The 25626-nt window shown below is 42.7% G+C and overlaps 1 protein-coding gene across 4 annotated transcripts in view; it reads left to right on the forward strand.

The window, feature by feature from the left end:
* TIPARP (TCDD inducible poly(ADP-ribose) polymerase) overlaps window positions 1-25626 on the forward strand; it is a 61507-nt gene that overhangs the window by 17649 nt on the left and 18232 nt on the right. For 2 of the 4 annotated variants that reach the window (XM_075003722.1, XM_075003721.1), the window contains one exon: window positions 10142-11136. In XM_075003722.1, the coding sequence (XP_074859823.1) occupies window positions 10202-11136 (935 nt within the window). In that variant the 5' untranslated portion in view covers window positions 10142-10201. The other 2 variants (XM_075003723.1, XM_075003720.1) reach the window with 2 other exon arrangements.

The following is a 25626-nucleotide window of genomic DNA, read 5'->3' on the forward strand; positions in this document are numbered from 1 at the left end:
ACTTAGGAGACAAACCTCAAGGATAAAATTCTTGACACCCTTCAAGTTAATGGGGAAGTTCCCATTAAGAATGATCAGGTTTCAACATAACTGTTAGGAAGGATAAACACTAGATGAGATCAAATCAAATCTGAGGGCCAAATCCTGCAGTGAGCTCACATGGATGGACTTGACTATCCCTTGAAGTCAATGAGGCTGCAAGTGGACAGCTTTGTGTACCAGGCAGAGCCCTTTTCACTGCAATGAAGCGTCATGTGGTACAGGCATGGGCCTGTACTGAACTCATAGAGGAATTGGGACTAAAGCCACTGTTTAATATTTGTACAGCATTTTAAAGAGGAAAATACTATTACAATACTATACAAGCAAATTGGGCTTTTTTGTGCCTTTTACTTTTGATATTTTTAGCTTATTTTATGTATAGTTTTGCAAATAATGTTTCTGATTTTGCTTTTGTGAAGCAGCCATTACCATGCTGTCATTTTTGTTGCTATACTTTTGTGCATGTGCCAGAACATGACAGATTAGTTCAACATGCTGGTGCCATTGGTTGAGATGTTTCTGTGGTGAGTCAGATGCATATATTTGATTACTGGGTTTCAGCAGAAGGTCTGGCTATGTGTCCATCAACTTCAAGTGAATTGATAGCACCAGAATTTCCATTTACCTGAGGATAATTAACTCTGTGGACACTGTGAATTGTAATAGCGGTAAATAATAAAACATGGTAGTCATTGTAGTGTAATTGTTTTCTTTTTTTTAAGACACTGGCTCAGTCCTTCACTCATTGCATACCCAAATGCCTAGTTATTTTAATGAGCGTTCTGGATGCAGTGGAAAATGCAAGATTGGACCTAAAATTGCATAGGTCACATATAGATTGAATAACTTCAGACTAATTAGACAATGTTACATAACTTTATTTAATGCAGAGAGAAAAATAATTCTGTCATTGCTGCATTAAAACTAAGGATTTATTTTATGAGCTGGGACTTGCTTCGTTTGAGAGTAGCATATTTAAAAAGTGGGTTATAGGGATATTTCATCTGGAGCAAAAATGAAACTAATCCTCGTTATAATTATTATTACATGTTCATGGACTACTGAGTATTCAAAATCTAATGCAGGATCAAGTCTTTAGGTTTTTTTGAAACTACACTGTACTTTGACTAACAAAACGATAGGTTTACAACATGCAGGCAATGAGAATATGGAACACGCTGCCATGTCTGTATTTATGTGAGATTGAACTAAGTATGCAGCTCAGTTTATTTTCAGTCTACCAACACAGAAATCCTCTAATCTGTTTGGAACAGCATATTTTATATGTAAGCTATAAATAACACAGGGTCAAACACTGCACTTAGGAAAGCTCAATTTCCACTCATTTCAGTGGGGCTGTCAGAGAATAACTGAATTTGACAGATATATAATTTAAGGAGATGCATCCTGACTAACTCCAGGATCATACAGCACTTTCTGAGGCTACTCAGCGTACAAAGAGAAATGAGATCATACCTTCATGGTAATCTTGATTTTTATTTCCATGTTTCACACCCATGGCAATATTGTGTTTTAATTAACTCTTTCAAATGGTAAACTGCATCAGAGTGTAGTAAATAACATTTTTGACATCCAAGTAATGGAATTCTCTATGTGCACTTAATTTTTTTATTGTAATTGGAGGACATTTCTTGCCTTTTGCCTCAAATGTTCTGATTTTTTTTAAAAAGGGGGGGTACAGGGGATCAAGCTCTAAAATGCGTCCTTCTGATAAAAATAAAATCTTCCTTGACATTTGAACACTTGCTGAATGACATGTATAATTTCCCAAAACATAGAGCACCACATTAAGTTGATCTTACTGGCATAAGGGAAGCTACAGTGGATGCTACTTGGGAGGATGTTGCTTCCTTCCCTCTTATGGCCCTCCGAAATTCAAATTGATGCAACTGGGGCTCTGCAGTTCTGGCTGTGGTAAAGAAGGATGGAGCAGGAGCCAAGAAGGACTCCCTCTGGAAGGTTTATATCTGAACTTGGTGTACTTCTACTGAATATCTCAGCAAAAGAGAACACTCAGTTTTTTCCATAGCTTTTATGTCACATGCTGAGATGAATGATAGGTGCAGCCAATGGCAGCAAAGCTACCAAAAGACACTTCTTGCATAGGATTTCCAGCAAGTATGTGGTTTTCTACTGCAAAGCCTGGTTGGAAAGGGGACCTAACAGTAGCCAGTCAGTACTGCTGACCAGACACCAAAACCAGTGGTTATCAAACTGGCATTCCAAACAGTGACACACACACAGGTCTTCTAAGAGGTGCATCAATTCATCCAGATATTGCCTAGTTTTACAACAGGCTAACATAAAAAGCACTAACAAAATCAGTACAAACTAAAATGTCCTATGATGACATGATACTTCTCTATGGCTGTGTCTACGCCACAAAAATAACTTCGAAATAAGCAACTTCAAAGCTGAGCATCTACACATACCCTACTTTGCAGTAGGGTACTAGTCCATTCCTGGGAATGGAGTAAGGACTTTGAAATTGGGCTGCCTACTTCAAGGTTAACACACTATTGCAAAAATAATTATCATTTTTACCATAGGTAATAAAATAAATCAACAAACATAAATGTTGTAGTTTGTGTATAATATATAGGGTGCATCTAGACTAGAAACTAACTTCAAAGTTAGGCACTATATTGAAGTAGCCATCAGAGAATCTACACACACTTTCCCTTATTTCTGCCCTTCCTACGGCCCATAGGAATAAGAGACAGTACTTTGTCCCATCTCAGGGCAATGAACGTTTGTTCACACGCACCCCACCTGATTCCCTGGTAGCAGACGCTGCTAACCATAGAGGGCACCAGGGTCCTTCCCTGAAAAATAGAGAAGCTAAACGCTTGGACCTCTATGGGAGGAAGATCTATTCAGGGAGGGTGGGGGGATGTTGCAGTTAAGAATTGCTAACCAGCAGGCTCTGGTTAGCAGGTATGCTTATAATACAGTCAGCGCCCTGTCTAGGTTCTCTGAGATGATGCCACCTGAAGCCAAGCAGGACTTCACAGCCATGGTGAAGGAGAACAAACTGATTTCAAGGATGCTGTAGATGCTGCCACGAGGGTTATGGCCTCTGGAGTGGCAATGTGAAGTGGGGCTTGGTTGCTGGCTTCCAGCCTGCCTCATGAGGTCCATCAGGTGAACCAAGACCTCTCCCCTTTGATGGTTCTATGCTATTTTCAGATAAGACAGATAAAAGACTGCATATTCTGTAAGACACTAGGGCCACCCCCTGCTGCTTGGGCCTGCATACACCTGCCAACCAATGCAAGCATTTTAACTTCTGTCCTCAGGAAAGAAAGTTTCTGCAGCCACAAAGGGACAGCAGTAGAAGGCAGAACAGGATATGCAGGCACCATTCAGGCCAACAACCTCAAGGCCACCAAAAGGGCCCACAGGAACCTAAACCTCAGTTTTGATGGCACAGTTGGGAGCATGAAGTCGATCTCACCCGCTCCAGCATCCCCACTTTTTTTCATTTTGCTTATCCCTCTTTTACTATACATGATGCAGCATCACCACAGACCAGTGGGTCCGGCGTACAGTACAAAGAGGTTACACTCTTCAGTTCTCTTCGTACCCTACTTCCCAACCCCCTTCCCTGTCCCTCTTCAGGGACCCCTCTTACGAGATCCTGTTATGTCAGGGATTGCTATCCCTCCTGGGTTCTGGGGCCATAGGAGAAGTTCCTTCCTGGTACAGGGGATAGGGATTTTATCCCAGTATTTCCCAATTCCAAAACCAAAGCAGCGCTTGAGATCCATCCTGGACCTAAGAGATCTCAATGCGTTTTGTGACAAAGAAAATTTTGTGTGATATTCCTGGATCTCATATTCTCTATGCTGGAGCAGGGGGATTGGTTTGTGGCTCTGGACTTATAGGACATATATTTCCATATTTCAATCTACCCTCCTCGTAGGAGTTTTCTCAGGTTCATGGCAGATGGGAACCATTATCAGTTCACAGTCCTGCCTTTTGGTCTGTCTGCAGCCCCAAGGATCTTCACCAAATGCATGGCGGTAGTAGCAGTGCACCTACACAGGCAAGGGGTGCGGCTGTTCCCGTACCTGGATGACTGGCTAGTCAAGGGTTGTTCCAGGGAGCAGGTGATTCAGCATGTACAGTTGATCCATTAAATCTTTGTAAGCCTCAGTCTCTTGATCAGCGAGAGAAAGTTAGTGTTGGTCCCATCTCATTCAATAGAGTTTGTAGGGGCATGACTGGACACCAGGTATGCCAAGGTGTTCCTGCCAGACCAGAGGTTCAGGTCCATGGGGGGCCATCACCCGAGACATCCTGGCAGTTCCCACTACAACATCCAGGTGCTGCCTGCATTTGCTGGCTCACATGGCAGCGTGCACCTTCATGGTACAGCACACCAGGTTAAGGATGCTCCCTCTACGGCTATGGCTGTCGTCAGTGTATCGCCCTGTAAGAGACAGTGTAGACTTGGTGGTTATGCTGCTAACATGGAGTTTGTTGACCCTGCACTGGTGGTTGAACAACAGGGTTGTCCTCACAGGAGTCCCCTTTGCCCCTCAGCAGCCACAGTAACAGATGCTTTGGACTCCGGATGGGGAGTGCACCTGGTTCAGCTACGAACCCAGGCTCTTTAGAGTGTGTCAGACCTTTGGCTCTGCATAATTGAGGGAGCTCAGGGCCATCAGACTAGCATGTGTGACTTTCAAGAACAATCTGACAGGATGTTGCATGTCAGTCAGTACAGACAACATGACTGCAATGTACTGTATCAATAAATGGGGGCACATGTTGCTTTCCTCTGTGCCACGAGGCCATGATGATCTGGGACTTCTACATACAGCACAACATCATGCTGCAGGCCCTTTACGTGCCAGCTGTGCACAATTCACTGGTGGACCAACTCAGCAGGTCCTTTACGGATCACAAGTGGTCTCTCCACCCGGAGGTCATTCATTCTATTTTCTGGAAGTGGGGGTATCCCCAGGTGCACTTGTTCGCCTTCCACCTGAATGTGAAATCCACGACGTTTTGCTCCTACCACAATCAGAGCCCAGGGTCCTGGACAGACACCTTCAGTGTCCCCTGGTTGGGCAGGCTGATGTATGCGTGTTGTCCGATTGTGCTAGTTCACAGGGTCCCCCTCAATATTTACTCAGAAGGAGCATTGATTATCTTGGTGGCACTAGCATGGGCCTGTCAGCACTGGTACTCGACCCTCCTGCACCTGTCGATCCACAAGCTGATGACATTGCCGATCCGGCCAGATCTGCTGATGCAGCAAGAGGGGAGACTGCAACATCCAAATTTCCAGTCGCTGCACTTCACAGCATGCATGTTCTGTGGGTGAGGGACCAGGAGCTGGCTTGTTCGGATCCCAGAAAGGAAGTATTCTTAAATAGGAGAAAACCCTCCATGAGAGTGACTTATTTGGCTAACTGGAAAAGGTTTTCAGTGTTGGTGCCTCACAGAGGGCTATCTCCCTTGCAAGCCCCCATCCCCTTGATTTTAAATTACCTGTGGGGTCTGGTACAGGAGGGCTTGTCCCTCTCTTGGTTACGGTGCATTTAGCTGCTATCTTAGCCTTTCAGGTGGGTTATGGAACATATTCTGTGTTGTCAGACCCCATAGTCAAAAGGTTTCTGAAAGGTTTAGAAAGAATCAAGACCCAGGTTCCGGCACCACACCCCTGTGGGATCTCACTTGGGTGTTAGCCAATTTTAGGGGGGCCCCCGCTGAATCCCTGGCTACCTGTTCCCTTCTGTTTGTTACAAAACAGCATTTTTGGTGGCAGTCACCTCAGCTAGGAGGGTATCTGAGTTGAGAGCACTTTCAGTGGACCCTTTGTACACAGTGTTTCACAAGGAGAAGGTTAGGCTGAGACCTTGCTCCACACTTTTGCCTAAGGTGGTCTCCACGTTTCATGTTAACCAAGATATTTCCCTGCTGGTATTTTACCCAAAGCCCCAGGCCTCCCCAAGGGAGCAATGCTTACATACCTTGGATGTTTGAAGGGTGTTGGCCTTCTATATGGATAGGACTAAGTTCTGTAGAAGAATGCAGCAACTCTTTGTGGCAGTTGATAGGATGAAGGGCGTTCTGGTCTCCCAGTGGATTTTCTCCTGCAGTGACGTGCATCAAGGAGTGTTACAAGCTCTCTGGGGTTCCTCCCCTGCTGGTTAGGACACACTCTACGACAGCCCAGGCATTGTCTGTGGCATATTAGGTGCAGGTGCTGATCCAGGACAGCTGTAGGGTGGCCACCTGGTTCTCAATTCATATGTTTACAGCACATTACGCTTTGACGCAGCATGCACGGGAACATGCTGTGGTTGGCAGGGCTGTCCTGCAGTCTGTTTAGGGTTCCAACCCCACCTCCTAGGCATTGGTTTGTATTCATCCAACTTGGAATGGACATGAGCAATCAAAGAAAAGACAGCTACCTGTTCTGTAACTGATTTTCTTCAAATAGTGACAGAGAGGTAGCCGTGTTAGTCTGTATTCTATCAAAACAAAAAAGCAGTCACGTAGCTCTTCAAAGACTAACTAAATAATTTATTAGGTGATGAGCTTTCATGGGACAGACCCACTTCTTCAGATCAGATGTTCATCAAGCTGTGTTGCTCCTGTCCATTCCAAAACCCTCCCGTCTTCCCCACTGGCCCAGTAGCCAACAAAAAAGAACTGGGTGGGATGGGGTCGGGCAGTGCATACATTCGTTGCCATATCAGCACCACTGTACGGGATGCCACACCCATTCTTATGGCGACTGGGCGTGCGCACACCCAAGTTGGAATGGACATGAACAATCACTTGAACACCAGTTACAGAAGAGGTAACTGTCTTTTTTTATAAGCACAATTGTTAGAATAGTTTTTAAAACTGCAGCCACAAGGCAAATATACTGAAAGCTGTTTGTCTTCTTCCCCACTGCTTGTTTATTATTTTAAAGATGTGTCCTTTAAAACACTTAAGGGAGCACTTCCTTTGTGCCAAATCTGCGTGCTAATATTACAGATAAGGTAAATACTATCACTCCCTTCCCACTCCTACATTCCCCATTTCTCGGCCCCCTTGCTTTTTGCCCTTCAGCTCCCACTCATTGTGAGCTACAGGCACAAGCGGACTCTTTTCCCAGGAAATTTTGTCCAGCGGGTGGTGGGTGGGTGGATGTTAATTACAGGATCATTACTTTATGGGAGCCTTCCTGTTCAGCTCTCTGTGTTTTGCTGGTTGGGTGGTTTGTTTGTTTGCTTGAAGTACAGCCCTGATTGCAGGGAAAGGGGAGGTGAGGACTAAAACATGATGATTTGTTCAGTATGTGACCGAAAACGGAATCTTTCCGTGCATACTTCTCTCCCTGTCTGTCTCCAGAACAACGTGACCCTTCAGTCAGCCCCCGTGGGGCGCTCAGCCGCACAGAGAGTACAGAGTCCGAGCTCTACAAACAAACAGGAGCGCTGTCTCCCCGGCTCGCGCTCACACCCAGGGAGGGAGGAGCCTGGACTCCTGGTACCGAGCGGTGCAGCCCGCCTGCCGCCTCCTAGCTCCTCCCAGAGTCGTGCAGCTGCCTGGCGAGCGCTTTCAGGAAGCAATATTTAAAACAGCTAGAGTGTAACATGTGAGCGGCAGAGGGATCCGGTGGGCCTTGGCGCTGCGGGCGGAATGGGTGGTTTGTCACGTACAGATCGGCAGGCGGGGAGGCTGTGAGAGGCAGATGAGCTTCACACGCTGCACAGGAGAAGCGGAAGAGGGCGGCTGCCGCTCTCCCCAGCGCACCCGCTCCCCTCGGGCTCAGTGATCCGAGTGCGGCGCGGAGGAACCCCGGCGCGCTGCAGCTCGCCCCGCACTGGGGAACCGCAGAGCCTCGGCGGGGCCGGGCCGGGGCCGGAGAGTGAGGTACAGGCGCGTGAAAGCCCCGTCGGCCGGCGGGCGTGGGGGGAGCCGCTGAGCAGCCCGAGAGCATTGTTCTCAAAGGACCCGGAGCGCGGATCCCCGGCGCGGGAGCCTCCCTCCGCCCCAGCGGGGGTGCCCGCGGCTGCCGGGCGGTGGCGAAAGCGGCTTGGTGCGGAGCTGCGCTGCTGCTGCTTGCGGGGTGCGCCCCGGGGGGGGCAGGGGCAGTCCAAGAGGGTCTGAGGGCGGCTGGGGAGCGGCTCCTCCAGCAAAGCCAAGGGCGGGGGAGGGGGGAGTGAGTCTGAGGTGGCGGTTCCTAATTTTAAGTAGTTCTGCAACCCGTGGGACTTGTCTGTGTGCCGGAGCCTGGCACGCAAGGGCTCCGCACAGGGCAGTCTGAGTTACTTACACTGTGCCGGAGTAAGACTGGGGGGCATGGTGCGATGTTCGAGAGGTGCTTGAGGATAGGTGTCTAGAGGTTGTCATGCTCATTGTTCCCAATGGGTCCTGCTTTTCTGTGCTCAGTTCTATAAAACAGCCCAGTCTGTCGTTTTAAAAGGAGTAGATAGCACAGACGTGGAGTGGTCCACTCAGCAATAGCATTCAAGGTATAGCTGAAAAGGTCTTTAAGTCCTCAGTTGTTCTTGGCAGAGTTAAGTTCCCCGAACCTCTTAGCAGGCTGCTGGAGTTGGGTGTAACAGAATGCAGCGTCCATCACCCTGTATTTTCTTGTGTTCTGAGGGGTTAAGCCTAAGTCAGATGGACCATTAAAGTTATTGAAAGTTTTTATTATTCAGATAGACAACTGTTTGATAATGAACTGTGGAAGAGTAAAAGTGTGTTCTGGCTGAACTTGTATTTTACTTGGTAAACTGACTGGTGGAGTCACCTTTCAAAGTCACCCTAAGAATTTAAAATCAGCATTTGTCTAATTTTCTTTTCCCCCAACACACTATACTAATGAAATCTAAAATAGTTATAAATAATACTTTATTGTAAGAAATATGCAACCGAAACAATATCATTGTTAGAACAGACTGTTGGTATGAAAAAATATCTGTGTTTTCATGGGTTTTACTTCAGAACAATCAGTTACTCTCAAGTGAATGGATTTTTTTTCAGTGAATTGTTATTTTTGATGCACTAAACAGTAAAAATGTAGGTTGCATGTGGCGTTTGAATAGTTTTCAATTAAATATAATCAAATATCAAACTTCATGAAAATAATTTTGTTTTTCAGTAACCCACTAGAAATGTAATTATATATTTGCATTTTGGAAACATTTGTTTTTTCCTTCTCGTAAGTAACAGACCATTTAATTTTTCTATTTTTTCATTTTTCATTTTTTACAAATGTTTCCTTTATTCCTGAGAAATTAACACACTCCTGGATGTCCTTTCTGACCTGGGCAGTTGTAGCTCTCAGCTCTGCATTAGGCAAGTGAGCTTGATGATGTGTCATACATACAGCAGTGACTGAGTGCAATATGTGTATGTGAGTCAGACTGAGAGAGAATGTATGGGCATGTGAGACCGAGGCTGTATCTGGGCATAAAATGGGAGTGTCTAGGCGTGTTTGAGACTGTGATGGATGTGCGTGTGTATGTATGGGGGGAGGGAATAGTAGGTAAGTATTTGCAGTACTGTTGAAAGACTAAGGGTGAAATCCTGGCCCCTAGTGAAGGTAATGGAAGCTTTGCCCTTGACTTTAAGGAAGTCAGGATTTCAACCCTAGTTTTAAAAGTGTATCCATATTGGCATATGAGAGAAAATGTATCTGCATGGCATGGGAGTGGGTGTGTGTGTGAGAGAGAGAATGACTATCTCTGGATCGGTTTCTCTGTGTGCGAAGGACAGAAGGAAGGAATTATGCAGTGCTTGCTTCTGTACAATGTTATGATCCAAAGCCCCATTTAGTAATAAGCATTAGGATGGGAAGAAGGGTCTCAATTCTCTCTGTCCCCTTCAGGGTCATGTCTGAGTGTGTCTTTGCTGTTGGAGAAGACTCCAAGTGTGTGGTTGGGATTAATTAGTCTGAGTTTAGTTGATTTCATACTTTGCATGCCTGGGGCCTACCCACAGACAGAGAAGGGGGAGGAGTTTGCTGTTGTCGGCTTGAAATCCTCTCTAGGAGAGAGCTTGTTCAGTTAACCATGAGCACTTAAAGAGACTAACTGTCTTGTTTTCTGTTTGGCCCTAGGTTGGCCCTTGTGAGGCTCTGAGAGTTTGTAAGTGATTTGGAGAGAGCAGAGTCTGTTCGATGGATGCTGAACTGGAGCCAGCCTGTGTTGTGCAGCAGGCCCACTGTCCAGGGATGAAGTGCCCTCCTTCAGAAGACTTCCTCCCCCAGATAGGGCTCACTGATAAGATCCCACCAGTAAAGCCTTGCTTCAAGAAGAAGGAGCAAGTGCAGAAGAGGCTGGACACGGAAACTCTCAGAGCTTTGCGGCCAATTTTCACCAGTTTGCTGGGAGCTGGGAGCCTGGATGGAGTCTTTGTGCCCAGAGGCCAAAGTGGAGGTCATGGCAATTTATGTGAACCAGTTGTGAAAAAGGACCTGGGACTCAGTGCCCCGTGTCCACAGCCAGACAGCAGTGTGGCTGTGCTGATGCCAGGAACTCCAGATGTGCAAGATCAAATGCCAGAGACTCATCCTCCCTCTGGCCACACTGAGCAGGAGATTGAATCTGAGGTTCAGGGCTTCCCATCAGAAACCAATCCTGGTACTGCTGCTGATTCCACTAATGAATCATTCCAGCATCACCCCTTTCACTCAGTCTCAAGTGATGCTGCCGCTTGTCCGGTGTGCCCAGACAAGATACTAGAAGGCTACACATCTGGATTATTCCAAGAGAATAGCTGCATGACTCAGTATAATTTGAACCCAAATGATTTCAATGCTGGGCTGTTCCAGGACAAAAGTGAGGAGGCCTCACTTGATCTTGTTTTTGAACTCTTGAACCAGCTGCAATATCACACCCACCAGGAGGATGGGGTAGAGATCTGTGTGGATTTTCTGCAGGGCAATTGTATCTATGGCAGTGACTGTCCCAAACATCATACTGTGTTGCCATATCACTGGCAGATCAGGAGAACTGCTACTCAGACCTGGCAAAGTGTGACCAACGACTCTCAGGAGCATCTGGAAAGACTCTACTGCAATCCAGATAATGACAGGATCAAAGTGAAGTACGGGTAGGTAATTGCATTCAGTCACTGGCAAAGCCAAGTATACACAGCTAAACAGCAATTAAGGAAAATAAATCTAAATTCTGTTCCCCATACATCTGGGGAACAGACAGGTATTTTTTCAGATATTAAAATGGGTCAATATTTATTGACATTTATAGTAATATTCCCTGCAGTCTTGCTGTACTGAGCTAGCTGAGGCCTGTGCAGAGTACCATTTTTTGTCATTTATATGGAGAGTGCTAATGTTCCAACCCTAGTAATATTGCACTTTTCTCCAGAGACACACCACTAGTAAACTCCTTAAATCATTCCTTTCCTTCTGAATGCGCTCCTCCATCTCACTTGTAATTGTGAACTTTACAGAGGAGGGATTATCTTTCCTTTTATATCATGCAGCACATTGTCAATGCTAACCTACTGGTAAATGGCAATGCCTCGGAACAGCATATGTTCAAGGGAATTTTAGGTTGGGAGACAGAGTGGTGCTAATCTAGTTGTTTGGTATCTGTCTGTAATTCCAAACTCAGTCCACAGTCCTGAATATCCGAATAACCCTCCAAAAATAATCAGGGTGATACTTACCACATTTCAGTGACACATCCAGCTGATGTGAAGGGGTCATTTCATATATCTTGTAGTGTCTATAGCCCATTGAAGTTATTGGCAATACTCCCTTTGTAGTCAACAGGCAGCGAGCAAATCAGAGAATTTAGTTGATGACCAGTTGCAGGCTGAGTAAGACTGAAACACATGAGTTTACATCTGAAAGGTTTTCATGCCAAAGGGATGAGAAGCTTTTGAAAAATGAAAGCTTATTTCTGTAGTAACTGACAGGGTCAGCAGAGAATGTTTGTGTGGCACATACTGTTCAACACTGGCTCTTCAACTCCTAAATTCAAACTTGTCTCTGTGAGAGCTACTCATTTCTGACTGTTTAAAGAGGACAATAGAAAGTCTGAGAGACTGCTGTATTAATCCTGTCTGAATCAGTTGTAACACTCTGTTAATGTGAATCCAGGTTAACTACATGCATTCCAAGTATTTTTTTTCATTAGTACATTCCAAGCAATTTTTCAAATTAAGCAAGTGGTCCTGTCAATGTAGGAATGGTGTAAATTTCACCTAGCAAAGAATGTTTGGTTGTAACTTAGCTATTGAAATGTGAGCACTCTTATTCAAAACTTTTCAAAGTGTTATCTCCAGCTTTAGCAATTTTGCATAGGACTATCATCCTGCATATGAGAAATCATAGTTTCCTTTTTAGACACTGTATTGTTCTTTGAAAATCAACAAGAAGATGCATCTTTTTCAGATTCAGTTCTCACTTCGGGCTTGATCACAATCCCATTGAACTCAGTGGCAAAATTCCCCTTTACTTCTATATTGCAGGATTACCTGCACCGATTGGGAGAACCCCTCCCATCACTGCAGTGAGTGCCTGCACAGTATTTAAAAGTGTAGAGTCACACCTCTCCACGGGAGTACTGTGAATTAAGGTCAGAAACATTCAGTTTGTTACAACGTTGAACTCACCTTTTAGACAGCAGAGGCCAAACCATTCCAGTGAAGTCAGTGGGAGTCTTTCCACTGACTTTACTGAACACCAGATTAGCCTCTTGGACCCTGTCCTCATTAATTATAGTATCTAAGGTTCCTCTCCCTTTTACAGAGAACAGCTTGGAAAATAATGAAAGCACTGAGGTAGTTCTTAACCTGCATTGAAAATAAAAGCACAGTGGGAGGGGGGGAAAGAAATATATTTTGGGAAATAATCTAGATCCCATGATACAGAATTAAGACCCAAATGTTTTTTTCTTCAACAAGCCCTAATTTACAAAAAGAATCCACTGTATTTTAATTTTACAATGTTGTGGCTTATATTTTTTCCGTCAGTTTAAACTGTATATAACAGTCTCTGAAAACTGAAAATATATCGGCCGAAAAAAGAGAGTCTGAAAATAAGAAAAAACTGATCTAAGTAGTTAAATTCTGATCTCTGCTACTAACAAAAAAATTCCTTGTTAAGTTTCCCTTTTTAAAAAAAAATTCTCAAATTTCATTGCTATACATACGAGATGGCTATGCTAAATCAGTGTCAGGAGTGAATAAAAAGTCAAAAATCCTTTCGCAGCTGCTTTAATCCTCCCATTTTAAGAATGTAAAACTGGCAGAGTGTTGCGCTTGCACTTTACTCTTATGATGCTTATTTCCAGTCCGGTGAGTATTTTGGCAGCTTGATACATGGTGTTTCTGTCTGTCTACACTAGTCAAGAAGAAAGTGATCACGATTTATTATCAAACACATTATGAGCTGTTTGAAGTAGTAAAGCGAGACTGGCAGTATACATTGACACTTGGCCTTAATAGAGATAGCAGTTATCTGATGCATTACAAAGACAGTTTCGTAGTGATCTCAGGTAGGACGCTTACAGTCAATAATTCTTTACCCCCCTCACCCTTTCTGTCCATATCTGATTCGTCAGTTTTTATTTGTTTTGGGTTTTTTTGTATCTCTGTGTTATAAAACAGTCATGCCATTTCCAGTACAGCGTTATCTCCAGATCTGAAGAAGTGAGTCTGTCCCACGAAAGCTCATCACCTAATAAAATATTTTGTTAGTCTTTAAAGTGCTACACAACTGCTAGTTTGCTTTGTTAGCATATTCCTGGAAAATCCAGGAATGCTGGGTCATAACTGCTCTGTAAGTTCTATAGTCAGCTAGAGACTCCGTTGCTGAAATACAGAGACAGATATTTGAACATCTGGAATTGGATGGAGACAGCCCCTCCATGGCTATTGTCTATTTTAGGTTTGGGGGGTGGTAAGGAGAGGTAGCATACTGAGAGTATAAATTAGCCACTAAAAAGTATTAAACTTTACGCCACCAAGTTGCTCATCCTATAGGCTTTACCTTAGTCTCTCCATTGGCTTAGGTGTGCGGTTTGGCCTTAGTCATCAGGGCACAGAATAAGACTTAATGTATTCAGGTTGAACTTCCTTGGTCTGGCACCCTGAGGTGATTCGCTGGAGTAGGAGAGGTCCTCTGCCTGCAGGCTCCCATCCTGCTGCCCTCCCTGCCACTGGCTCTGCTTCCACCCCAGATACCTGCCGGCCCAGCTGTGGCCCCAGGCAGTCTGATACCAGCCCAGCCCCAAAAGCCAACCCGAGTCAGACTGCCAGACACCAGCCCCATCATAGTGGATTGGCTGCTGGATGCTGGCCCAAACCCTGTAGATACTGGCCCTGTTGGAATCCTGGCCCAGCACAGCCACAGGTCATCAGGACTACAGATGTTGCTGGACCAGAGAGACCTGGTTTTGGGAGGTGCAAGATGAACTAGCAATTGCAACGTCTGTATCATTTCTATTAAAAAATGTAGGTTAAATGTTGTTACGGAATTAAGATCTAGCAAATGCTGTATATCCAAGTATTTAATTCCTTGAGAGATCTATCTCAGATGATTTTCAGCATGAGCCTAAAACAGAGCTCGACAGTCTTTGGATGTTGGCCCTTCAGGGTAATCCACTGCAAGAGGCTTTGTTTATATTGAGTGTCCATATGCACGACTCCCATGCAGCATCCGGTGGTCAGGGTTCGTCATTCCCAGCCAATGGGGGCTGTGGAAAGTGGCAGACAGTCCATGCTGCTTCCCAGAGCTCCCACTGGCTGGGAAAAGTGAGCCATGGCCCCTGGGAGCTGCAAGGGGACTGTGCCAATGGATGCTCAGCATAAACTGGCCTGCAGCTCTCTAGCAGGTTACCCTGATGAGCCAAGAGCCAAAGGTTTCTGACCCCTGCCCTAGAGTTTATTCAGCACTGGGACATCTTTTTCAGATTTCTTGATTCAAAATTAGACTTTTTACGGGTTGTAGTGTAGGAGGAAGCTTGCTCTGACAAACAGTATTTCTTTGTCAGAGAAACCTCCTAATCCTTTAGATGTAAACTGTCTGGGGTCAACGTGAGTCTTCATGGAGTTCACTTGTGGTCACTGCAACCTGACTTTTCCTGTATTCCAAAGCGATGTTGTGTTTCCTGGCAACAAGATGCAGATAGCGGCATGTTGAACCTTGCTGAGAGGTTCACAAACAAGCTGGAGCAGTTCATGGTTCACATGGTTACCACATTATTTGGCTAAAGCTATTAATCTCTTGTGGTCAGACTCGCTTTACAGGCCTATCTATGCAGATTGCATAAAACAAGGAAATGTCTGTTCAGCAGTTTGCATGTCCAAGAAAGGCAAAGCAGAAACTGGCCTCACTAGTAAGCAGCAGGTGGTAGTTGTTTGTTTTTCCCCTTGTTTTATACATAGTTGACATGGCATAGGTACTCATTAGTTCACACTGTGTCCATAACATTTTCTTTGTGCAGAGCTTTAAAAAAGTTCACAGTTCTGGACCATTGGCTCAATTATGGATTGAAATCTAAATTAAAATGTTACATTCCTTAGGTATGTGTTTATATGAGTCTTTTTCCTCTTCAGTATTATCTGTTATTCATCTAAATACACATTCAGTTGTTGAATTTTATCTAAGGAAATGTGTTCTTAAAATAGGAAGTCTCATGAACTTTGTTCAATTAGTTCATTGTAATAAGGAAGCCTCAGACCTTCAGTTACTGCAATTTGACCTCCATTTGAATATATAATTTCATTTTATATGGGATCACTGTGTCGCTTTCTTAAATCTTCAGTGTGTTTGGAGGCAACACTAAGGTGGTTAGAGATATGAACTTCCTCAGATTAAAAAATTCACAAGTATTTTAGTCTTCTTCCTCAGATACCTAATGAGAGGCCCTAGAGAATGTCCAGATTCAGATTAAGTATTTGAGAAAGGCATGCCAAGTATCACTTTCCATTGTGAGAATGCTCAGGCTATGATAGTGCAGGATACCCTTCAGTAAGGAATAATAATTGGCTGTATAGTTAAGCAGAGCTTTTTCACTGCTGTGTATATTATGCATCTGTTTCTTCAGAAAACAAGAGAAGTTCAAAGGCACTATATTATTCAGGTTTTCCAAACTAAATTTAATCATTAGTTACTGCATTATTGGTCTTCATAAAACCTCTCTGTGATATTTAGCCAGTTAAACCCCTCGTCTGGCTGAACACCCCAGCACCTCTCTTTGGAAAAGAGACATCCTTGCATGCAGTGGAATTTCTAGCAGTCCATTCCATTGTACTCTTTGTTCTCACATTCCCTGTTACTGTGAGACAAGAACACATCATGGTTCTTTTCATTTTTCTTGTGGCAACCATCCATCAAAAGACTGGCCAGAAACACCCTAAAACAGGATAAAGTATAAATTAATACATCTGATTTTTTTCTGTGTTATAAGATGCTTCTAAAGTCACTTGTAGCCAAATAGAAGGCTCCACCCCCACCCCACCTTCTGGGACTTCTGATTGAAGTCCTTTTGTTTGAATTGTTAAATTAAACAGGTTATGTCTTTGATCTGCAGCTGTTGCTATGTATGAGCTCATTATATGTTATTGATAATACCAGGGATGAGAGAATAGCTGAAATTTACTGTGCCTTGCTATTTCTTGCTATTTCTTGAATATACACTGCTGAATAGATTTGAATTTATTTTTAAAAATTCTTTGCTTGAAAGAAAGTGAGAGAGACTAAGTAACAAGGGAGTGAAGTGATTTTTAAAATTTGCCTTGTGCTTCATGATAATACAGTTCGATGGATTCTTATTTGCCCCTCATTATACTACCATTTACGTATGAAATAAAACTAATTGGCTTCCAGCTATAAAAATCTGGAGAGTTTATAAGGTCTGTATAGAACTGTCATAGGAATCAACAGCAATCACTCATTTGTTCCCTTTCTCCTCTTGCATCAAATAAGCAGTTTGGAATCTTGAAAGCAGCTGTCACCTGGCTTCTGGTTTAGGTCAGTCTGTTCCTTGTGTACTTATGGTAATAAAACAATCCTTTCTAGAAGCAAAGATTTATAAGTGCTAAATCAGGTTGCTTGGAAGAATGGTTTATAGGTAATCCAGCGGTCACAATATTGTGTAATTGCCAACCAGTGCAGTTCATTAGGGATGAATAGCAGAAAAGAATTCACTGAAAGAGTTTGTTTAGATAGGACCTTCTTTCTGATGTCCTCTCTAACTTTTAGATCAAGTATTTATTGAAATCACTCAGTCTGCTGGAGTATGTTCTCTACAAGTAGATCCTTGCAGTCAAGTTTCAAAAATGGCCTGTGCTTTTGAATATCTCAGTCGAGTGCTCAAATTAAGATGGCAAGTTTGCCACCCAAAAACTGAGGCCCCCAGGGTCAGTGACCACTTTTGAAAACATTATGATTTGTAACTGTTTATCAACCATAAGATGCTAGTTCAGCTCATAAAATTTATTGTTTTGTAATAAATTTCATTTCATTTCCGTTAGGGATGTTAATCGTTAAGCAGTAAGCCTCACCCTAAATGGATGAGGCTTACAGGTAAAAGTTAACCAATGGAGCTAGGAGCAGCACCCCACCCGCTGGTGGGGATGTATTCCAGCGCAGCCAGCGCAGTCCTCATCGGCGGTGAGTCTGGCCCAGGAACAATGTGGATTGGTTCAGATCCCCTTCTCCCAACTGTCCCTCCCCTGCTCCATTTAACCAGTTACCTAATTAAACAGAATTTTAAATCCTTAATCTCAAAAATATTAGTGAAGTCTGGTTTGGGAGACAAGTGTCTAATTGCCTAATTATTTTTGAAAATTGGACTTAGGTACTGAATCACTTGGGTACTTCTGAAAATTCTACCCAAGCCACTGTTAAAAAATGAATGTAGTACTCCTTGAAGCAGTTCAAAAGCTTTGGAGACTAAGGGTATCTATCCTTCCGCAAGGCAGCTTTTCCAGTGTCACCCTTCTAATTTGCGGCTGTGTTGTTTTAAAGAGTTCATGTTTAGCAGAGTTGGTTAAAAGCTTTTATACCATTTTCTGCCTAAAAGTGCATTTTCATTGAAATTAGAACATTTTGTGGAACTGTATCAGTTTCAACATTTTTGACAATCGTTTTGAATGTGTCATTTTCTTTGTTTTATAATTTATAATAAAATTATAATGTAATATGATTTATATTATATATATTTATATGCAATATTGTATTATTTTAAACAAAATAATTCAAACATGTTATTAAAGCAAAACATTTTAGTAGTCTCAAATCATATTTTTTTCAGAATATTCATAGAAAATTTTTGAAAAATTTTTTGAAAGGTTTAAAATTTCCTTTGGAATAAAAATTCTGGTTTTCCAACCAGTTCTAATATTTAGTGGTGAAAGTTAAATTTTTCCCTTGCCTAGTCAGTCCTTGGCCAGTCTAATGAAACTATCTGAATCTGAGTACCTAATACCTGGTAGTTTTCTTATACTGACACCCTTAAATTGCAACCAGTGAGCAGAAAGACAATCACCAAATGAGGGTTCATATTCTTACCAGCTGAGACTGCTGCATTACACTGAAACTCCTAACCTCAGTCCTGTACAGAGCGCCAGACAGCTTCAGATTCTGATGGTTTGGTTCTATTTGTCTGTGTTAGATTCAAACTGGTAACTTAGTAGTGAATTACCAGTTACCATTGCTTGAAGGAAATCTCTTCACACCCCCACTCCCAGGTCTCCAGCATTCGAATTTCATTCACAAATTAGCGAGAAATGGAAAAACATCTAATATATTATAAGACGTTATGTTGTTATTTATTTTTAATGGCTCCATATAAAGCTTATTTGGGTAGCAAAAATTGCAGGAGAATATAGAGAAGATTAGAATACTGTTGATTATTCCCCTTTCAGTGACGAATCCATAACTACAAGTCCACAGTATGAACTATGAGACCACAATCCCATATGGTTATAAAATAATTCATCGATATTTTAGTTGCTAGCGTAGAGCTATAAAAATTTTGTGAAACTTCAAGGGAAGAATTCTGGCATATATAATAGATGGTAAAGTGCATCTGACAACTGTTGACCCAGTACTTAAGATTATTTATTTATTATTTCTCCTTATTCTTATTTGATATTTTTATAAATGGTTCATCAGACCTCACTTGGTTCACATAAACAAGCCTGAATTTGAATTTTATGATTCAGCAGCTTTCAGCAGAAAAGTTGAACAGTCAAAAGTTAATTGGTTTACATTAGCCTATTCCTGGGAGGTGCAAAGAAAAAAGCCGGTAACTTACTAGGCTGGATAATACTTTGAAATGATGGCAACACACATATATTGGAACTAAATTTACCCCTCAAGTACAGTCTTATGAAAATCAGTAGAATTGTGCTAGTATATCCCAGAGCAGAATTTAGCCTATTCTATACAAAATAATAAGATGGTTTTTAGATTCACTGTATTTTCTAAGGGTAATTGCTTTGTTGAAACCTTGCTTATTTTGTCAAAGGTATAGTTACTGTTGCTACGGTAAGAAGAGTCAGACAAGAAGAGTGTTAAGGATGGGCTCTGTTTACCTGTTTCCTAACAGCAAGCAAGCAAAAATTTGCCTCTTTGATTATACTTAAATGCTATATGCGGTTTATTTTACTGGGAACACCCCACTTGACCAATGATGATGAATCAAAGCATAGTCATCACAAGGAATGGATTGTACACGAGACCAAAGACCTTGGGGACAAGCTGCCTTTTTATTTGTCAGAAACAATCATTCAGAAGTGCTCCAATGAATGTGCTACTGTACCTGGGGAAAAAGTAATACTGTAATAAACTGCACCTCTTTCAGATGAACAGACATACAGGGGCAGATTTTGCTCTCAGTTAAAACAGTGTAACTTCTTTGACTTAAAAACAAGACCTATGGCACCTTATAGACTAACAGATATATTGGAACATAAGCTTTTGTGGGCAAAGACCTGCTTCATTGACATAGTGGAGTTATTCCTGCTTGGCAACTTGTAAATAAGAGCCAGGGGTTCACCAAATGAAATTAATAGGCAGCAGGTTTAAAATGAACAGGAAGTATTTTCATGCAAGGCACAATCAACCTGTGGAACTCCTTGCCAAAGGATGTTATAAAGGCGAAGACTATAACAGGGTTAAAAAAAGAACCAGATAGTCATCAATGGATTTATCCGCCATGAGTTATTACCTAGGGTAGTCAGAGATGATGTCCCTAGCCTCTGTGTGCCAGAAGCTTGGAATGGGCAACAGGGAATGGCTCACATGATGATTGCCTGTTCTGTTCATTCCTTCTGGGACACCTGGCATTGACTGCTGCCAGAAGACAGGATATTGAGCTTAGACTTGTGGTCCAACCCAGTATAGCCATTTTTATGACATGCTTGTGACAGCAGAATCAGACACATTGTTCCAAATTTTCAGACTTTGATAAAACAAGTTGATATAAAAGTTGATAATCCTTAACTGTGAGGGGTTCTTACATGTGGATTTGCGCTTCTTGTACACATGAGTTTTTTTGGGTTGAACAGGGAGGTGTGCATTCCTGAAGGTGCACCTGTTGCATTAACCTTTAAAAAGGTGACCCACAGTACTGTTTATTAGCGACACACTTATTGAGCACTTTTTCATCTGAGGCTGTACAAGTACTTGAAAAAAAATATTAATTTTTAAGGCTACGTCTACACTAGCCAAAAACTTCAAAATAGCCATGCAAATGGCCATTTTGAAGTTTACTAATGAAGCGCTGAAATACATATTCAGTGCCTCATTAGCATGTGAGCAGCTGCGGCACTTCGAAATTGACGTGGCTTGCCGCTGTGCAGCTCGTCCAGATGGGGCTCCTTTTTGAAGGGACCCCGGCTACTTCAAAGTCCTCTTATTCCCATCTGCTCATAAGAATAAGGGGACTTCGAAGTAGCCGGGGTCCTTTAGAAAAGGAGCCCTGTCTGGACGAGCCGCGCGGCGGTGAGCCGCATCAATTCCGAAGTGCCCGGCCACCTGCATGCTAATGAGGCGCTGAATATGTATTTCAGTGCTTCATTAGTAAACTTCGAAATGGCCATTTGCATGGCCATTCCGAAGTTTTTGGCTAGTGTAGACACAGCCTAAATGTTTTGAGTAAAACTATTGGACGAGATTTTTTGGTTCATTTGGCCTGCTTTTATCCCATTCTAGTGATACAAACCAGTCATGAGACCTGCTGACCATCAGTTAGTCTTGAGTTCTGGCTGGTTTACATCACCAGAAGGGAGCAAAACAACCAGAGTATTCCAATGAATGTGGCCCATACACTTTACAAGCCATATCCTCAGCTGGTTTAAATCAGAGTATCTTCAGGGATGTCAGTGGAGCCATTCTGATTTACACCATCTGAGGATTTTGATATAAATTTTCTAATGCGAATAGATGGAACAACTGGGAATTGCATTCTGAAAACTGGTACATCCAGTAATGTTTGGAATATTTGCATAAACTTGACATCAGTAGTATATTCATTAGAAAGTAAAATCTCATTTGATTTACACGTGTAAGTCCGGAGCAAGACTGGTGTAATTGTTTCAGTGCAAGAATAAGATGGCCTTTTACTTTTCTCCCCCACCCCAGTTTGTGAAATAATTACCAAAAAAAGAAAACTTCTCATTTTAGGAATTTTTGCATAGTTTGTGAAAAGTAATATTGCTGATTTACAGTCAGAAAGTAAGTTTTGCCACAGTGATGAAAAAGTTTAAGGTTTGGGGGGCAAATTTTGCTTGCTGTGACATGTTTTCTCTTTCTGAATTTTATTTACTGTATATGATCTGCAAGGTTTACAGTCATAATGTAGAGGAGATACATGACGTGGTGAGAGAAGAGATTAAGCAAAATACTTGTCATATGCCCTCTTTCATTTTTTCGTTCAACTGTTGAAATAAAGATCAGATCATGAGTTGGCATCATGTTTGTCATCTTTACAGTTAGCAATTGCCTTCTTGCAAGATTTTGCAGCTGGAGGGGATGCTGTTGAGTCTTCTGATACTGAGCACTCAAAACCCAATCACATGTGCTATTGTTACACTACCAAACCTTGAGAAAAATTCCTTTCTTTAAGACTCATTGAAACTAATTGGCTTGACATTTCACAACATTTTGCTAAATGAGGCAATGTGTTGCAGTGCCTTTTGGTGGGGGGGAGGGGGGTCACAATACCTGTAAGGGTTTTTGCCTTTTTAAAGGAGGAAGTGGTTCTGAAGATCAAACTAAGGATTTAAGAATGAGGATTCCATGTTCTGTTCTTGACCAAAGTCACACAGGATTTTAGTAGCAGAACCAGGTCTCATAACTTTTCTGTGCATAGCTTACCATTTGCAAAATAATGGGGCTAATACTTAACTGTTACTTCCTGTGGGAGTTTTAATTACTCACTCACCGTTTGGACAGACCTTACAACTTTTGGATAGATCCTCAGAACTGTGATACTGTATAAGTATTTTTGTAAAAGGCCTGATTTTTAAGAGCTAAGCTCCTACTAGCAGAAGCACAACAATATTGAAAGTCACGCTAAACCTGTTAGATATGTATTTAGAAACCTAATATTGCACACTCAGGTTTGAAAATTGAAATTAAAATTAAAAAAGAGTTAAAAATTTTAACTTATGATTTAAAGTTTAAAATTAGTAACTTTTTAAATTTTTTTATTAGATCATGAAAATATTGCAGAATTAGAATTGAACTATCCCACCCAGTCTCTCACTCTCACTTTGCCTAGTTTGGTGTAACTAGGTGTAGCTCTGGTGAGTTTCTGAAGTTACACTTGCTTAACCAGTTTTGAATTTTGCCCTTTATTTTAACTAATTTGGCATTACCATTCATGAAACCCTGTCCTGTTCTCTTTAATGTTAATGGCAAAACTTACTCTGCTTCTCATCTAAGGCTTGATTCAAAATCTACAGAAGTCATTTGAGAGCCTCCTGTTGACTTCAATGGGTTTTAGATCAGGTTCTTACTGAACACAGCTCCCTGTGGTATCTGAGCACATATTCATTTCAGCAGAAGCAGAGTTGGCCCTATGTCTTGCAGGATCCAAGGCTGTGATGTTTAAAACCACTGGCAACCAACTAAAATAATTTACTTGTGGTGAAATTCATCCTCATACATTGCAGCTTAAGTAGTTCATAAGCTTTGTTCTCACCATCTCCACAGGCCTGGATGTCATCATACTATTTTGTACTTTTCTTTTTGAATTAGAGAAGATAGCACTCACTTTGAAAACTGGCAAGCTTACCTAGGAGGTGTGAATACCTAACCCATATTCTCATGATTTGCATGTGACTGAATTTGATTTAACCAAGCTTGCAAATTTTAGCAGAAAAGGATTTCTTATCTATTTGGAGACCCAGTTGCTCTGTTCTTCTTTTGACTTCAGACTTGTGCTATTTCAGGGAGGAGCAGGGTTTAGTCAGAGAGAGGAAATCAACAGTTACATACTTTTAGATAGTGTTCAGCTCTTAATCTTGCTTCATATCACAGCTGGTCTGAAGGGAACTGAGTTTCATTTCCTGTACAGACCTTTGTTGATCAGTGCACCTCTTTTTTTTTTTTTTTCTGTTGTCTAATATGTGGTGAGCTTCATGACATTTATTTGAACTTAGGAGCAGAATTTGAAACCACATACCTTTTTACAGTACTGCTGATCTTTTTACAAAAATCTTTTTCTCCTAAACCTCTGTTCACACATAGTGTGCAGGGTACAATTGCCTGGTTACAGTGATTGGTCTCTTTAGTTTGCCAGGTGAACTAGAGTCACATTTGTTGACGAGCAACATGTGATTTTAATTTGCTGCTAGTAGGTGCATAAGAAGCTTTCTGTAAAGAATACAAGATAGATTTGAGATGGCTCTATTGCTATTCTCTATGGGCATTGCAGTGGGATAACTTCATTGAAGTCAGCAGAGTCTCAGTCTAATTGAGTATAGAATTTGGCTCCTCTTATTTGTATGCAATGTGTATCTGTGTGTGTGTGTGCATGTGCATGTACTCTCGAGACTCTCACAGAATATTTACTCTCATAATGCAAATAAAATTCCATTAATCAGCCCAGTTTTATAAAGAAGCAGCATGATCTAGTGCATGGGTTCCCACCTATTCAATAACACGACACGCTTCAATGAGACAAACAGTTCCAGGGCACACCCACTTTTTTCAGCTGAATCAATTGCTCATAAAGGTCACATTACTTGCATTTACTATGGTTGTGGTCTTACTAGAGAGGTTTAGAACATAGTAGTGCATACAACAAGCTAAACAAGGATTGAATGCATTAATGTTTCAAATCCACGACAGAATACACCGTTTTAGACAGTGAGCACAGAGATGCTTTCAAAATCTGCTCAACACTGTGCCAGGGATGTTGAGTAAATGAGTAAGCACTGAAAGCAGGATCCCCTTCCCACCAGCCTGTTGGAGCCAGGGTGTGGCATCTAAACTGCATCCCTGCTCCAACAGGTTCCTGCCCTCCTTCCCTCCCCCTTGCCACAGTAGGGGTTGGGGGCCGGCTCCTCACCAGTTCATTCTGTCCAGAGGCAGCTGAAATGCTGCTTCCCTTGCGGGAACAGGGTCCTGTGAGGTCAGCATTTCTTTGCAGAGAGACACTAGCGGGGTATGGGGGAGGGTTAGGAGTTGATGAACCCCATGCCAGGAGGGACTCAGGCAGGTTTGCTGCTTGAGTTCCACCTGGTGTGTGATCATCTGTTTCGCTCAGAGGGGAAATTGATTACATTTCAGGGCACACTTCACACTTGAACAGTTCTCATGACATACAGGTTGAAAACCACTGATCTAGCTACTGGTTAAAGTGCAAGACAGGTTATTAAGTGGTCTCTATTCCTATACTCCTGGAGGAATTCTGTGCCACTGTGCATGTAGAATTTGCAGAGAAATTCATGTTTTGTGCACAGTTTCCTTTTCTTTCCAAGAAATGGGCTGCAGAGCTGCTAGCTGCCACTAGGGGCTGCTGGACCAGAGAGCAAAGCTCACAAATACAAGATGCTTCAGCAGGGAAGGGAAGGTAGCTGGAAGATGCTGCCATCTCTGCAGGAAGGAGGCATACAGGAATCCCCACAAAAGCCTGGGACCGGCATCAGACTGTTTTTTTTTCCCCTTTGGATCCCTGGGTTCTTGAAGTTAGGCAGGGGCGATGCATGCAGTGGGAGCGGGGGCATGGGACCATATGCAAAGGAAGGGAAGGGCAAGGAGCCAATAGCCAGTGGGGCCAGCGCCTCTGGGCAGCCTGACTTCCTCAGCAGGAGTCAAGCTCCCACAGTGGTAGCAGCAAATGAAAGGGGAGCAATGCATCCCTAGAGTGTTGTGCTCCCCTGGCTCCTGGCCCTGTTGCTTTGGGAAGGGGGCAGGCCCTTCCCCTACACTACCTTAGACACCCACATGGAGCAGCCAGGTGAGCGGAGCTGTCTGGGTTTGGTCACTCCAATTTCTGCTGCCAGTGTTTGTGGTGGGGGAGTTGTGGGGACAGACCCTTTGTAGCCACTGCCAAACTCCCTCCTGTCCCTGCAGACCACGTCACTCTGGGGAGGAGGCTTGGAGGAAAA

Source organism: Carettochelys insculpta, chromosome 10 (genome assembly GCF_033958435.1).
Source record: "Carettochelys insculpta isolate YL-2023 chromosome 10, ASM3395843v1, whole genome shotgun sequence".
In the NCBI taxonomy this organism is placed as follows: domain Eukaryota; kingdom Metazoa; phylum Chordata; order Testudines; family Carettochelyidae; genus Carettochelys; species Carettochelys insculpta.